This window comes from Theropithecus gelada, chromosome X (assembly GCF_003255815.1).
Source record: "Theropithecus gelada isolate Dixy chromosome X, Tgel_1.0, whole genome shotgun sequence".
Classification (NCBI taxonomy): Eukaryota; Metazoa; Chordata; class Mammalia; order Primates; family Cercopithecidae; genus Theropithecus; species Theropithecus gelada.
Genome location: NC_037689.1, coordinates 76,628,088 through 76,643,614, shown reverse-complemented (window position 1 = coordinate 76,643,614; position 15,527 = coordinate 76,628,088). Strand labels below are relative to the sequence as shown.

The 15,527-nt window shown below is 35.6% G+C and overlaps 1 protein-coding gene across 4 annotated transcripts in view; it reads right to left on the bottom strand.

Moving 5' to 3' along the window:
* ATRX (ATRX, chromatin remodeler) overlaps positions 1-15,527 on the bottom strand; it is a 282,193-nt gene that overhangs the window by 188,644 nt on the left and 78,022 nt on the right. For 2 of the 4 annotated variants that reach the window (XM_025372038.1, XM_025372039.1), the window contains exons 3-7: positions 11,804-11,859; positions 10,811-10,863; positions 9,817-9,944; positions 7,064-7,177; positions 2,102-2,211 (exon numbers count right to left, since the gene is read on the bottom strand). In XM_025372038.1, coding sequence (XP_025227823.1) covers positions 2,102-2,211; positions 7,064-7,177; positions 9,817-9,944; positions 10,811-10,863; positions 11,804-11,859 — 461 coding nt within the window. Of the gene's footprint in view, positions 1-2,101; positions 2,212-4,090; positions 4,214-7,063; positions 7,178-9,816; positions 9,945-10,810; positions 10,864-11,803; positions 11,860-15,527 lie in introns of all 4 variants that reach the window. The other 2 variants (XM_025372041.1, XM_025372040.1) reach the window with 2 other exon arrangements.

Here is a 15,527-nt window from a genome sequence, read left to right as displayed (position 1 = left end):
AAAAAAAAAAAGAATTAATGCCTTGAAATAGATTTCCATACACTCAAGTACCACTATTCCTTATTTAAAAGTTTATAAAAGATTTTTGGCTGGGTGCGGTGGCTCATGCCTGTAATCCCAGCACTTTGGGAGGCTGAGGTGGGTGGATCACTTGAGGTCAGGACTTCAAGACCAGCCTGGCCAACAGGGTAAAACCCCATCTCTACTAAAAATACAAAAATTAGCCAGGTGTGGTAGCGGGCACCTGTAATCCCAGCTACTCGGGAGGCTGAGGCAGGAGAATCGCTTGACCCAGAAGGTGGATGCTGCCGTGAGCCAAGATTGTGCCACCGCACTCCAGCCTGGGTAACAGGGCAAGACTCCATCTCAAAAACAAACCAAAAAAACAAAGTTTATAAAAGATTTTAGTAAAGCTAATTTCTGGTCTCATACAACTAGCTACTAAAGCTCTACATAAAAATGTATTAGATGTGGGTACTTAGCAATTTTAACAGCCACCATATACAAACAGCTACTATACATACAGCAAAAGAATTAATCTATATTATCTCTAAATATCGAATACCTACCATGCAAGGTAGGACGTATTATGAGGCTAACTTTCATTAATACGTAAATAAATCTAAAGTCATACAACTAGTAAGAGGCAAAGCTGTTATTCAAATCCAAGTTTGACTGACTTCAAAGTCTTTCCAGTGGGACTGCAGAAAGGGAAAAAAGGTGCTCACTGATACAAACTACAGATGAGTGAAATGGCCTAGGCTCAACAGACTGGTTCTTGAAAAAAGACAATCATATAGGTAAGAAAACAGAAAGGCAAATATATGTCACAAATCCAGCAATATTAGATTCTACTGTCAAAATTTAAAATGAAACTCTCTAATACATACCCTAGATAGGCCCCTGCTGAACTGAATTCAAGGAAAGGAGGGATATGAATTGCTAAAGAACAAAGTACAGTTCATTTAAGCATGTCTGAATCTATCAAAAATTCATTCAAGAAAAGATCTAGAGCTAGAATTCCAAGGAAAACATGGCCTGCCACTGCATTTCAAAGGCAGCTTTTTATTGAGAAACAAACTAACATAGGATTAATCTTAGCAGGAATATGAGTTAAGAAAACCATAACCATGACATTTATAGGAAGGTAGGTAGTTACTGAGAGGAAGTTTTGCTCTTGTTGCCCAGGCTGGAATGCAATAGTGCAATCTTGACTCACAGCAACCTCCACCTCCCAGGTTCAAGCAATTCTCCTGCCTCAGCCTCCCAAGTAGCTGGGATTACAGGGACCCGCCATGCCCGGCTAATTTTTTGTATTTTTAGTACAGATGGGGTTTCACCACGTTAGCCAGGCTGGTCTCGAACTCCTAAGCTCAGGTGATTCACCAGCCTCGGCCTCTCAAAGTGCCAGGATTACAACCATGAGCCACCGTGCCAGGCCCACATCTATAGATATTTAAAATTAACTCCAAGGTATTACTAACAAAAATGTGGCACAGACCGTTAAAACTATAATCAACACATAAAAAACATTTTTTTTTTATTATTATACTTTAAGTTCTAGCGTACATGTGCATAACGTGCAGGTTTGTTACATATGTAAACATTTTTAATTCTATTATCTCCAAGTTACGTCAAAACCCTGCTCCACATAGATAGTTTACATTTGGGGAAGTAGGATATATAAGGGGAAAGATTATAAAACACAAACATTTACACACATCCACTCTTGAGATTTTCAAACACACCAACCTCTCCCTCAACTACCAGTATCTAAATACCATGTTGCCTCTTCCCAGAACATGATGAACCAATCTCACTTACCAGGCTAATTCTTATTCATATTTCACATATCACCTTTCCGCTAGAAAGCCATCCGACCCAAATCATATTTACACAGGCTTCCTGTGTGCTCCCATAATCACAGTATCTCCCCTATCATGACACTTAGGCTTTGTATGTCTATCTTCCTCACTGCAATAGAAGTCTTCCAAGGGCAGATACCATTTCCATCTTTCTTCAAGACTGTGCCCTCAAAGTCCTGGTATATGGTAAGCATTCAAATATTTATGGCATGAAATATCAACAGATCATTACGTACCTTACAAATAAGAACTTGCAATGAAGGGTGTCTATAAATGGAATCTTTTTGAAAATGATTGACCTGTTGTCCACAAGCAGTGCAGCTCACAATTCCATGAAGCCCATCTTCTAGGAGAAAGGAGTGACTATTATTCACACATTTACACAAAGAAAAAGATATTTACTTTAGTCAGCATTTTGTAACTTTTGTATTAGAAATGAAATACCTCATAATCCTTAGAAAAAAATGGCATCTTGGATACAAGTAAAAAAAGGTTAATATTTTATCGACTTACTAAGCACATGACAACCTTGGCAAATTCCAAGTTACAAATCCTAATTGTTTCCTTTTACAGATGCAAATGCCATTTTTTACAACTCGAAATAACATTAAGAGAACCCACAAAAATTTCTAAAACTAGGGGCCAAGAGCTCTTTTTTATTATTGCTTTGCAAATAAATTCAGTATCAGTCCTTACAGAACAGGGAAGTAACATATATGGAACAGATTCTTTTGCAATCCTATACTTAAGTATGCCATAAAGGTTTTTATTCTCAAAGTGGAATTGTCTGCACAGATCCTATCAATATGGTATGTAAAAACTTGGTAATTTTATGATATTACCAATTTCCTTCCCAATATTTACTTCAACACTATCCATAATTGTCATTAACCTGCCTTTTTTCTATGTGTACTCCACTATCCACTCCATACCAACACTGTCAACTATTTTCAAATAAAGACAAACAAGATATTGCAAGTATATCTATTTTGGCAGCAAAACATCAGAACAACTAGGGGTAAAAGGCAGAGTCCCATTCTGTACTGTCCCCTGAAAAACAGACTGAAGAAAACCTACAGAAACCTCTCCAGCCTCCTACTTGTCCCTAGTTCTGCTAAGGCAGTGTTTCACACCCTGAGCTAAACATTAGAGTCATCTGAAGAACCTTTTTAAAAACAGCCATTCCCACCCCTAAACCACTGAATTAAAACCTCTCAGACATTTTCTTAAAGTTTCAAAGATGATCCTGATGTGCAACCAAGACCTTGATCAAAATAAGATGGTAGATTATAATTCAGAAGAAGCCACTCAAAATGATTACATTCACAAATAAAAAGGAGACAACTAAAAAACAAATTGGCACCATACTTAAATAAAAAACAAAACATCACATATATTTCTCACCCTTTTAATTTTCTCTTTTGGGTTTCTATTAGGTTTAAGGTCCAAAGCACTATGGACCCAAATATTACCATGAATATTTTTATTTGTAAAAACTTTTTTAAAAATTTAAGAGCTAGAGCTCACTCTGTCACCTAGGCTGGAATGCAATGGTGCAAATTCAGCTCACTGCAGCCTCCACCTCCCAGGCTCAATCAATCCTCCTACCTCAGCCTCCTGAGTAGCTGGGACTACAGGCACACACCACCACACCTGGCTAATTCTTTGTAGAGACTGGGTCTCACTGTGTTGCCCAGGCTGGTCTCCAACTCCTGGGCTCAAGTAATCTTCTGGCCTCAGCCTCCCAAAGTGCTGGGATTACAGGTGTGAGTCACTACACCTAGCCAGAAGCTAAAAGTTTTAAAGTTTAAGAACACCATCATACTGTTTTAGAAGATAAAAGTAAACTTGAAGGTTTACTATTTATGTTGCTAAAATTTTTATTTATTTATTTTTAAATTTTAAAGATGTGGTCTCAGTGCATCACCCAGACTGGAGTACAATGGCACAATCACAAGTCACTGTAGCCTCAAACGCCTGAGCTCAAGCAATCCTCCCACCTCATCCTACCTAATAGCAGGTATTACAAGCCTAATTTATTATAATCACATTATTTACAAACTCCAGTTTGATCTTGGGTATTCATATATTCTGTATTCGTTTTAACAGAAACAAATACACCACAGCATACTTTTTCATTTCAAATAATTATTCCATTCAGATAAACTAACAAGATAAATAAAATGTAGAATCTGAATGTTCATCCAATGTTAAGTAATGCTTACTAAGCATCTTCTGTGTGCTTTGGTGCATATATCACTCAAGAATTAAACAAAACTAGGTAATTCTTTGGAGATTTTCTCCCACATGTGCACAAGGAATCAAATATAAGGATATTCACCACAGCACTAATTAGAAAATTAGAAAATGAAAAATTGGGAATAGCTTCCTATGCGGGAAATGAATAGTGACTTATTGATACCACATAATTCTACAGAGCAGTGAAAAATAAGCAAACTAGATGTACATTTACTGACATGAATACAATTCAAAAACAATGTTAAATGAAAAACGTTCCCAAATGATATATACAGCATATTATTTTGTTATATTTTTAAATGAAAAATGTTTTATGAATACATATATAAAAAACATAGAAAAACATGCACACACATGCACATGCATAAAACTTCAAGATAATCATTACCTGTGGGGTGGGAAGAAGGGGAAATGGATGAGAGTAGGACTGAACCAATATTTTACTTAAGTGAGATCTGAAGCAAATATGGTAAAATGTTGAAATGTTACTTTATGTACTTGTTGCTGTACACATGTTTAAATTTTTTATTTTTAGTTATGAAATATATTTAAAATTGTAACACAGGGTATAAATGAAAAAGAGGCATTTTCATTTCTGAGCTCAATACATTTTAATGGTTTTAAAGAGAACAAAATTATTGTGTCATGTAAAAAAGTTAGGTGTAAAATATACTTTCTAACAATTAAAACTGGGAAAAGAATGTCAAAACAGGGTATGATACTGAAATTTTTTTTTTTAAAAATCCGCTCCTGAAATGTTAACTTTAGCCATTATCTTTGTGTTATAATATTATTCCAAATCAATATAAGACTTTGTATATAAAGTTTACATTCTTGACAGTTTCCTACGTTAGGCTTCAATTTTGGAACTAGCTTTCTTAAAAAGTTTAAATATTATCTACACCAATTCAGCATTTCAGATCACCAATTTATCTATATATGTGTATATAAAGTAAACCTAGTGTTAAATTTCCTGTGTGATTTCTGACAGCTTAAAAATGTAACAAATCATTAAGATGAAAATAGGCATGAAAGATTTAAGTGCTACTGATAGCTATAAATGTTATGTATTCCCTTAAGCGTGATACCAAAACATTCCTACACAGAACATTCAATAAAATGTTCCTGAAACTTATCAGCTGAGACCAAATGCCAGCAGCATACCAAAGTAGCACTAGGAATACCCTCATCAACAACAGTGGTTCTTTTATTCTTTCAGCCCTTATCCACATTTCAGACATTGACTGCTCCAGGGTCCCTTCCCAAAAAAACACCACTTAGACACTCTGTACACTAAGTGTACACAATGCAGAACACTTAGTTATTTGTCTTCTCTAGAGAACCTATGATCAGAGGAAAGAAACTCTTACTACTGATCTTTACCATCACTTTCTAATTGAGGATTCTCTTAAATTTTAAGACTACTACCTTAGCTTTAATGAGCTCTGTTGCTGCAATGGCAGTTTCCCTACTATGAACTAGAGTCTCAGAAAGATTCCTTATGCTCAAAAAGAGTTGACTACCCCTTTGTGGACAAAAGACTAAACACTATTTCCTTTATTTTTGCCAACAACCTTATAAATTATTTAATCTGACAATGAATATATATAACATTTTATAAGTATAGATATATTTTACTGGTTCCATCAAGATAATCATAGCATTAAAATAAAAATCCACACAAAAATTTCACCAATATAAGAGCTTCACTATAATTTCACAATTATATAATCTGATCAATATTAAATGGATATGCTTTCACTACACTTCTACTTAGAAATTTAGTGTCATGTTCTATCATTTGGAGATTCATTCCTTTTACAGTTATGAATTCTGGCTCTGTTAAGCTGCCCCAAAATATATATACACACCATCTAAGAATCACACACAAACAAGTGGGACACATAGTCCACTATCATACATTTCTAAATAAATACAAACTTTTTATAGATGGTTAGCCAATATTGAGAGAGAGAGAGAGAGAGAGTGTGTGTGTGTGTGTGTGTATACATGTGTGTTAATTTTTTTGAGACAGGGTCTGACTCTGTCATCCAGGCTGCAGTGCAGTGGTACAATCACGGCTCACTGCAGCCTTGATCACCTGGGCTCAAGTGAGCCTCCCACCTCAGCCCCCAGAGTTGCTAGGACTACAGGCATGCGCCACTATGTCCAGCTGATATTTTTATTTTTTGTAGATATGGGGTCTCACCATATAGACCAAGCAGGTCTCGAACTCCAGGACTCAAGTAATCCTCCTGCCTTGCCTTCCTAAAGTGCTGGTATTACAGGTGTGAGCCACCACTCCCCACCGTTTGTGTGTTTAAGGGAGGATAGACAGACAAAGGGAGAGGCGCCTCCGGCAGACAGAGGGAGGGTTATCAGCTCTAGCTCCCTACTCCTTCCTACTTATGTCCATGTTGCTGTTCTTAGATTAATGGATCTGAAACTTCAGTGTACACAAACTGGGGTACATTCTTGACCTCATCAACAGAAATTCTAATTTGTGAGGAGTGGAGTCAAGGGACTTGCATTTATAATACCCCAACTAATACTAATGCAGATGTATGTCACTCTATGCAACTCTAACTATATATAAAGTTACCTGGAGGCCACAGACAAGATTTTGCATAAATCTAAAATTCTTTTAGGGTTGGGGGGGAAACATAGTATTATGGCATATATGTATTATAGAACATGTGGAAGAAGGAAATGCTAAGCTTCTTGAGATAACTTAATAGCCACTGAAGGCAAAGGTGTTTTGATAAAGTGTTTAACCTTTTCTGCTTCAGAGCTCAGAGAGAAACAGAAGTTATATTTAAGTAGTGCTTTTAATAAACAAAAGGCAGAAAAGTGGAGGTATTTTTAGTAAGCACATCAGATTTTCCAATATGGTCATAAACAGCAATTTAAATTCATGTTTCATTTTCACTTGTATTTACCTCCGCGTTTTTTGAGATTTTCAGTTTTCATTTTACTTCTGCTTCTAAATTCAGGCCCTTTAAAATCATCTTTGTCTTCATTCAGCACTGGCTCTGGCTGTACAATCACTGTACCTAGAATGATTTCATTTAAAAAACCATTACACATATTAAATGTGCAAGTGAAGTACAAGACTTCAGTTCAGATAAAGCCAACATTGCTGGTACATAGTTTGTTTCTTTCAAGCTTTAGATATTGGTATAAGGACCTCACAAAAGTAAATAAAACAGGGAAATAGTATAAGGGCCAGGTGTCAACAATCAGTTTATTTGTTGAAATATAGTTCATAAAAACAGGAAAGGGAGGTATTATGGCGTGATTAAAAAAGAAATGTGTGAATCAAATAGAAAGCCTCAACCCAGTTCTGAATTTTTATAGTGCCTATCACAAAAGCTGTTATGAATATGAACATCTATGCTAAGTTCCATAAAGAATTCATAAAATATGTGGTTCAGAGGGAAAAAATTTTTAAAGACATCCTATTTTCATAATCCAAATCATAAACTCAGAAAGATTTTTAAGGGTAGTTTTATACTGCAAGGGAGGGGTATTGGTGGGAGAAATGAAGTTCATTCTATTACTCCTGTATCTATTCTGCAGCATTTCCCAACTGGTATGTCAAAGCTTCAGTACTCTGTAAAGTCCTTAAAGAGTTTTTAGAGATTAAGATACTTTAGCTAAAGTACCCTGACAATAAATTGTAGAATGAGATCATTTGTTGATCCCTATGTTAATATTTTAGAAAGAATGTCCTTCCTTAACTATAAAACATGTGAATTGAGGAGAGAGGCTGTCAATTTAAGTTTTCATTAGTTCTCTCAAGAGCAAATAAGACAGGCATAGTAAAAAGGGTTTAGGTCTCAATGTTTACCTACATTGCTTGGCTTAGTAACTGGCTATCATCGGCAACAATCAAGGAAGAAAAAGCAGGTAGTCGCCAGGGACTTTCTCTGAAACATGGCTCTATGTTACTCAACAAGCAAATTTTGACAAGTTATAACATCTAGTTGGTAAATGAGTTTCTGAGTCTCTGAAAGGGTGTGGGGAGAGGACACAGATGATTGAGATTTTACAGATTGTAGTAAAATTAAATAATCCCCACCAAAAAAAGTTATTCACAGCAATCATTGCATGTATATACTCTCAGAGAAGCCCCAGCATTTGAAAAGAACTAAAGATTTTAAATTAACAACAACAACAACAAAAAAAAAAAAAACCTGAATTCTCCCTAGAGATTCTTCTAGGGAGAATTGGAAGCAAAGCAGCAGAGTGAAAAGAGCACTCACTAGGCTTTGGATTCAAGCAGACCTGGGTTGAAATCTTAGCTTCTCAATTTAAAGCTGAAAAAGTTCCTTGGGTTCTGAATTTGTTCCTTTATCTCTACAAGCAAAATAATAACTACCTTACAGTGTTGTTTTGAGGATTAAAGGAGTTAATTTTGTAAGAGCCTGGTACTTATATATACTCAATAAATATTACAACAATAATATAAACACCCAAATTTAACCTTATGAAATGGGTTTGTTTTTGTTTTGGTCTGACAGAATTAGGCATAGTTCAGGTTAGTAACATCATATGCTGACTTTCTTCCACAGTACCATTAAAACAAAAGTTTGAATTCCTATTTCTTACATCATAAACACTCCCAGTGACGACCACTGAGAATGTAAAAATCCAAAGTAAGTCACCACCTACGGGACTTAGACTCCCATGTTAGTTGTTTCTGCCCTTGGCCACCAAAACCATTATGTAAAATTGTCATAAATGATTTGCAAAGCTAAGTAAGTGGTAGGCCCCTATCTCTCTTCTTTCATTAATTTCCTTTCCTCATTTCATTTATCACCTTTTGTAACTTCTAATTTATCCTAGTCAAGGAAAGTCCCATCCCTCCTACCTACCGTATTTTTTAAATTTCCATAATTTGAAAATGTGTCATAAAAACATAGGCAGGGAACAAGGTTTAATAAGCACTGCTGTAAAAGATCTATGAGAATGAATTTGAAAACTCTGCCAAGAGACTACAACATATTATTTAACAAAGAAAAATATATAAAATTTGACTCTTTGAACCAAGTCCCCTGTCATTCTCATCATCCAATTATATTGCTCTCAGATTTGAGCTATGAAGAGTCCAAGATACTCATCTGGCTTTTTCCCCCATTATTAACAAAGTTTTATGGTTAGAACTTCAACAGTTGAGAGGTATGTGACAAAGTTTTTTTAAAAAGATAACAGCAAGAAATACAACTAAATCTATCTATGATAGTTAACTTCAGCTTCTAGCCTTAGGGAATTTAAGAATGCAATAAGACTAAACTAGACTGTAAATGATTTTTAAGTTTTCAGGAACGGTCATTACATTTTTGTATAAAGCAGGCACATTAACATTGACTGAGCCAAAACCTAATATAATAAATTTTTAAACTTGCTTACACATTGAAGTATAATTTGGAAACTAAAGTCCCTTGTCTAAAACTCGATGGAAAGAAAAAAATAGATTTCATTCTTTACAAAACTAACTGAATATTCCAAATTTTTAACTTCGATAACACACATTATCATTGGCATACAAATATATTTCTAGACAACCACTAGGAAAATGCCATGTTTGGTCTTTTGTACATAGCTAACAGTAATCAAGTTCCAATTTTATAAAAATGATATTTAAAAATTCATTTCAACTTTAACTTCATGAAAAATTAACACACATTACCTTTTGGCAAGCTTTGCATAGTAATATCATTTTCTGAATTTTCATTAGATGCATCTTCATTTACAGTTTCGTCATCCAAAGGTTTTTCATCATCTGATTCTACATACTTTGTTACAATTGAAGGTTTCCTATGAAAGAATTAAGTTCATAGAATTATGAACATTTCTGACAACTGGAACAATACCCAAAGAACATAAATAACATGTTGAGATTGAGCAGTGGGTCTCAACCAGGAAGCACATCAGAATCACCTAGGGAAGCATGTGTGTCTACACTGTATCCTGAAGATTATGATTCAATAGGTCTGGAGTAAGACCAAGGCATACGCATTCTGAAAAAGCTACCAGGGAGACCTTGGAGGACACTCTTCTTTAAGAATCACTACTTTAGAGAATAAATTAATATCAAGCAAGTTTGGTTTTTAAGAGACATTCCCACTGCTTAGAAACAATGAAAGTCCAATAGACTAAGCGGCAAACTTCTAATAAGAATTATATTGCACAGTATATTGGGAATTATATTATGTTAGAAAATAGTTTCAGTTTTTATGTATGGCTTCACAATTTAGCAGAAAAAAGTGTTTTTTACCACTCTTTTTTCTCCTTGTAACTTACAACTATGATGACTAACTCCCCATCCTAGACAATTTCAAAAAACCCATTGTCTCATAAGGCATTCAAAAATTATTTTCTCCTTTTTCAAAGACATATATTGTCTAATGAAATAAACTACATATTGCAAGGGCCACTAATACATAATAAATCCTTTAAAAACCCTTTAAAATTCAAAGTTGGAATGAAAAATAATTGTTAAAATCAGGTGACAGATACAAAGGGATTCATTATATTATACTTATCATTTTTAAATATGTATATTTGTATAGAATAGTTAACTCAGAATAGTGCTTGACATGAGTTCAGAAAAAATTTCGTTCTAGAAACAGAAAATAACCTGAAAAAGAAAATAACTTTTTGTCCCTTCAACATCAACCAACCTCTTTGATCGTGACGATCCTGAAGACTTGGATTTTTCTGAAGAGCTAGTTCCCTAGATGTGAGACATAAATATAAAAGTGAATAAAACTCTCAAAACAGCACCCCTACAATTAGCTATTTCCCTATAGCAACTTCAATACAGGGATATAATGAGATGCTATTTATGTGCCTAGAATATTTTTCTAAAAGGAATTCCAAAAACTAATTATCTACCACATAAGGAACACAGATGCAAAAAAAAATAAAAATAAAAACTAATTCTCATTGACTGCCAGGTTTCCTTGGCTGAAGATTAAATTTCTCGTTTTTCACATGGTTGCTGTCACATGCTGCGGGGGATACACTGCTGTAAAATGATCATGGCCCCAGTCAACAAAGACAAAACAAAGAAGCAGAAGTAATCAGATCTCAACAGAAGTAGGGAGTTTTAAGGCTCTAAATATGTTTCATTATTCTCTAAGCTAACATCTGGCATGAAGTAACTTCCACAACTTGCTTTGAGATACTAAACTTACCCTCATTTTGCCAGTATAATCAATATATTTTACTGGATTCAGTTTTTTTACAATAGATAAAAATTTCCCAAAACCATAGTTGTAGACCTGTGTATCAGGCAAAGGACCTTGTTATGAGTTGCTAATAATAATGCTTAGCAGACTCTAGATACCAAGTTTTGAGAGATTTCACAACCATGAAGTTCATGCCCATAACATCCACCTCAAACACCTCTGGGGTAATATAAAGACAGTTAAATATCTATCTGTTGGAAAGTCTTCAGCTGTCTGACTTTAGGTCAACTGCTGAAGTGAACCACAACAATAACAGAAACAATGAACACCTTCTCAAACTGGAAAACAACAAAACTGAAGTATCATAATGACAACTGGGTATCAGTAGCCTTCGACACATACATGTGTCTAGAAGCAATCTAACGACATATGCTCTAGTCGGTTAATAGTAACTAACAAATATCTCTAAATAATTATCCTTACCTCTTCCTTGCTGTTTTCCATCATATCAGAGTTACTTCCAGAACCACTGATTTTATCTAAAAAAGAAGAAATAAAGAACATTATTTATCTCTTTGATGCATTATCAAATAGAACATCAATACTTGTAACTCCATAAACCCATTCTCACACTATGAAGTCTGGCAGTATTGTTAACACACTACTCACATTAAAATATTCCTAGAAGAGTTCTTTCACTAGAATCACTCTCCTTTTGCATACTAACCCCTCCTTATAAAGCATGAAATCTCTATAAAGATTATTTTGATATAAAAACATTTTCAGTTGCAGTTTATAAATATTACAAGACATTTCCCAGTAGAAGAAAATTTAAACTATTACACTGAAAATAAAAAACATACTACCAATAAAGTATATTTCATTTCACCATAAAATACTGGGAAAATAACAGCAAACTAAACCAAAATCAAGGAGAAGGAAATAATAAAGATTATGGCAGAAATTCATGAAACGGATGAAATAGGAAATAGAAAAACAATAGGGGAAAAAAAAAAATCAATAAAACCAAAGAGTAGTTCTTTTTCTTTTCCTCCTTTTCTTTTTTTTTGAAGATAGGGTCTCACTCCATTGTCCACACTAGAGTGCAGAGGTGCTATCATGGTTCACTTTAGCCTCAACCTCCCAGGTTCAGGTGATCCTCCCCTCTAAGCCTCCCAGGTAGTTGGGACTACAGGTGCGCACCACCACACCCGGCTAATTTTTTGTGGAGATGGGGTTTCGTCACGTTGCCAGGTTGTTCTCTAACTCCTGGGTTCAAGTGGTCTGCCCACCTTGGCCTCCCAAAGTGCTGAGATTATGGGCATGAGCCACAGGCACCTGGCCAAAAACCAATTCTTTAAAAAGATGATCAAGCAGGAACTTGGCCATTCAAGTTGGAATCTGCTAGGGATTGTGTAACAACTTACCTGCGGGGGAAGAAAAGATGAACAAACTTTAGGCTAGACTGACCAAGAAAAAAAAGAAACGAAACTCAAGTTACTAGACTCAGAAATGAAAAAGAGGACATTACTACCAAACTTACTGAAATAAAGGGATTATAAAGGAACACTATGAACAACTGTATGCCAAAAAATTAAATAACTTACATGAAATGAACAAATTCCAAAACACAAACTACTAAAACTGACTCAAGAAGAAACAGTTGTGAATAGATCTGTAACAACTGATGAGATTAAATCAGCAATAAAAAAAGCTACCCATAAAGAAAAGGCCCAACTGTTCTCACCACTTAATTATAACAAACATTTAAAAAAGGACTAATACCAATTCTTCATAAACTCTTCAAAAAACAGAAAAGGAGGCAACATTTCCCAACTCATTTTATGAAACTAGTATTGCCCTGATATAAAAAATCACAAATAGAGAAAACTACAGGCAAGTATCACTTATGAATATAGATGCAAAAGTCCACAAAATATTAGAAAACTTCAAATCAGAAGACAGGCTAGAGACTGGGAGAAAATCTTTACAAAGTACACATCTGATAAAAGACAATTATCCAAACTCTACAAAGAATGCTTAAAACTCAACAATAATATAACAACATGATATTAAAGGAAAAAAAAAGAAACCTATGTGAACAGACACCTCACCAAAAAAGATATACAGATGCAAATAAGCACATGAAAAAATGCTCAACAATATATGTCATTAGGGAATTGCAAATTAAAACAATATACCCCTACACGCCTATTAGAATAGCCAAAATCCAGAACACTGACTATACCAAAACCTGCTGAGAAGGGTATGGAGCAAAAGAAACTCTCATTTATTGCTGGTGGGAATGTAAAATGGTACAGCCACTCAGGAAAACAGTTCAGCAATTCCTTACAAAACTAAGCATACCATACATAAAGCAGCAATCACACTCCTTGGCATTTATCCAAAGAAGCTGAAACCATATATCCACAAAATAACCTGCATGGAGATGTTAATAAACATCTTTATTTTATATAAACATCTTCGTTTACTTATATAAACATCTTTATAAGCAGCTTTATTCATAACTGCCAAAACTTGGAAGCAACCAAGATATCGTTTAGAAGATTAATGGATAAACAAACTGTAGTACATCCAGAAAATGGAATATTATTCGGCACTAGAAATAAATTAGTTACCAAGCTACAAAGAGACATGGAGGAAACAAATGCAGATTACTATGTGAAAGAAGCCAGTCTGGAAAGGCTACATACATATGATTACAACTATGACAATCTGAAAAAGGCAAAACTATGGAGAAAGTAAAAAGATCAGTGGCTGCCAGTACTCACAGGGGAGAAAGGGATGAAGAAACAGGCACAGCACAGGAAATTTTTAGGGCAGTGAAACTATTCTGTATGATACCACAAAATGTTGAATGCAGGTCATTATATATTTGTCAAAAATCTTTAAAATGTATAACACCAAGAGTAAACCTTAACGTAAACTATGCATTTGGGGTAATAATGACATGTCAATGTAGGTTCACCAATGTTATATAACAAATGTACTCTCTTATGGAATGCTGATAGTGGGAGATGCTGTGCATGTGTAGAAGCAGGGGCATATGGGAACTCACTGTACTCTTTGCTCAATTTTGCTATGAACCTAAAACAGCTCTTTAAAAATACCTTTTTTCTGGCTGGGTGTGGTGGCTCACGCCTGTAATCCTAGCACTTTGAAAGGCTGAGGCGGGCGGATCACCTGAGGTCAGGAGTTCGAGACCAGCTTGACCAATAAGATGAAACCCTGTTGCTACTAAAAATACAAAAATTAGCTGGGCATGGTGGCATGTACCTGTAAACCCAGCTACTCGGGAGGCGGAGACAGGAGAATCGCTTGAACCCAGGAGGTGGAGGTTGCAGTGAGCCAAGATCGTCCCATTGCACTCCAGCCTGGGCAACAAGAGCAAAACTCAGTCTCAAAAAAAAAAAAAAAAAAAAAAATATATTTTTTCTAATAAATTAAGGAAGACAGGAAATTTAAAATCTACAAAAACCCACAGGTAGGTAATATCATACTTAATGGTGACAGACTGAATGCTTTCCCCCTTAAGATCAGGAACAAGGCAAGGAAATCTGCTCTCGTCATTTGTATTCAACTTTGCACTACGGATTCTACTCAGAGCATGCATGTTAAAAAAAAAAAACTGAAAGGCATCAGTATTTAAAAGGAAGGTATGAAACTACCCCTATTAGAGGGCCAGGTGCGGTGGCTGATGCCTGTAATCCCAGCACTTTGGGAGGCTGAGGCAGGTGGATCACCTGAGGTCAGGAGTTCGAGACCAGACTAGCCAACATGGCAAAACCCCATCTCTACTAAAAATACAGAAATTAGCCAGGTGTGGTGGCGCATCCCTGTAATCCCAACTACTAGGGAGGCTGAGGCAGGAGAATCACTTCAACCCGGGAGGCAGACGTTGCCGTGAGCTGAGGTCACGCCATTGCACTCCACCCTGGGCAACAGAGTGAGACTCTGTCTCAAAAAAAAAAAATAAATAAAACTATCCCTATTAGAATATGGCATGATCTCATACATAGAAGATCCTAAGGAATCCACTAAAGAATTATTGGAATAGGCTGGGCACGGTGGCTCACACCTGTAATCCCAACACTTTGGGAGGCTGAGGTGGGTGGATCACCAGAGGTCAGGAGTTCAAGACTAGCCTGGCCAACATGGCAAAACCCTGTCTCTACTAAAAATACAA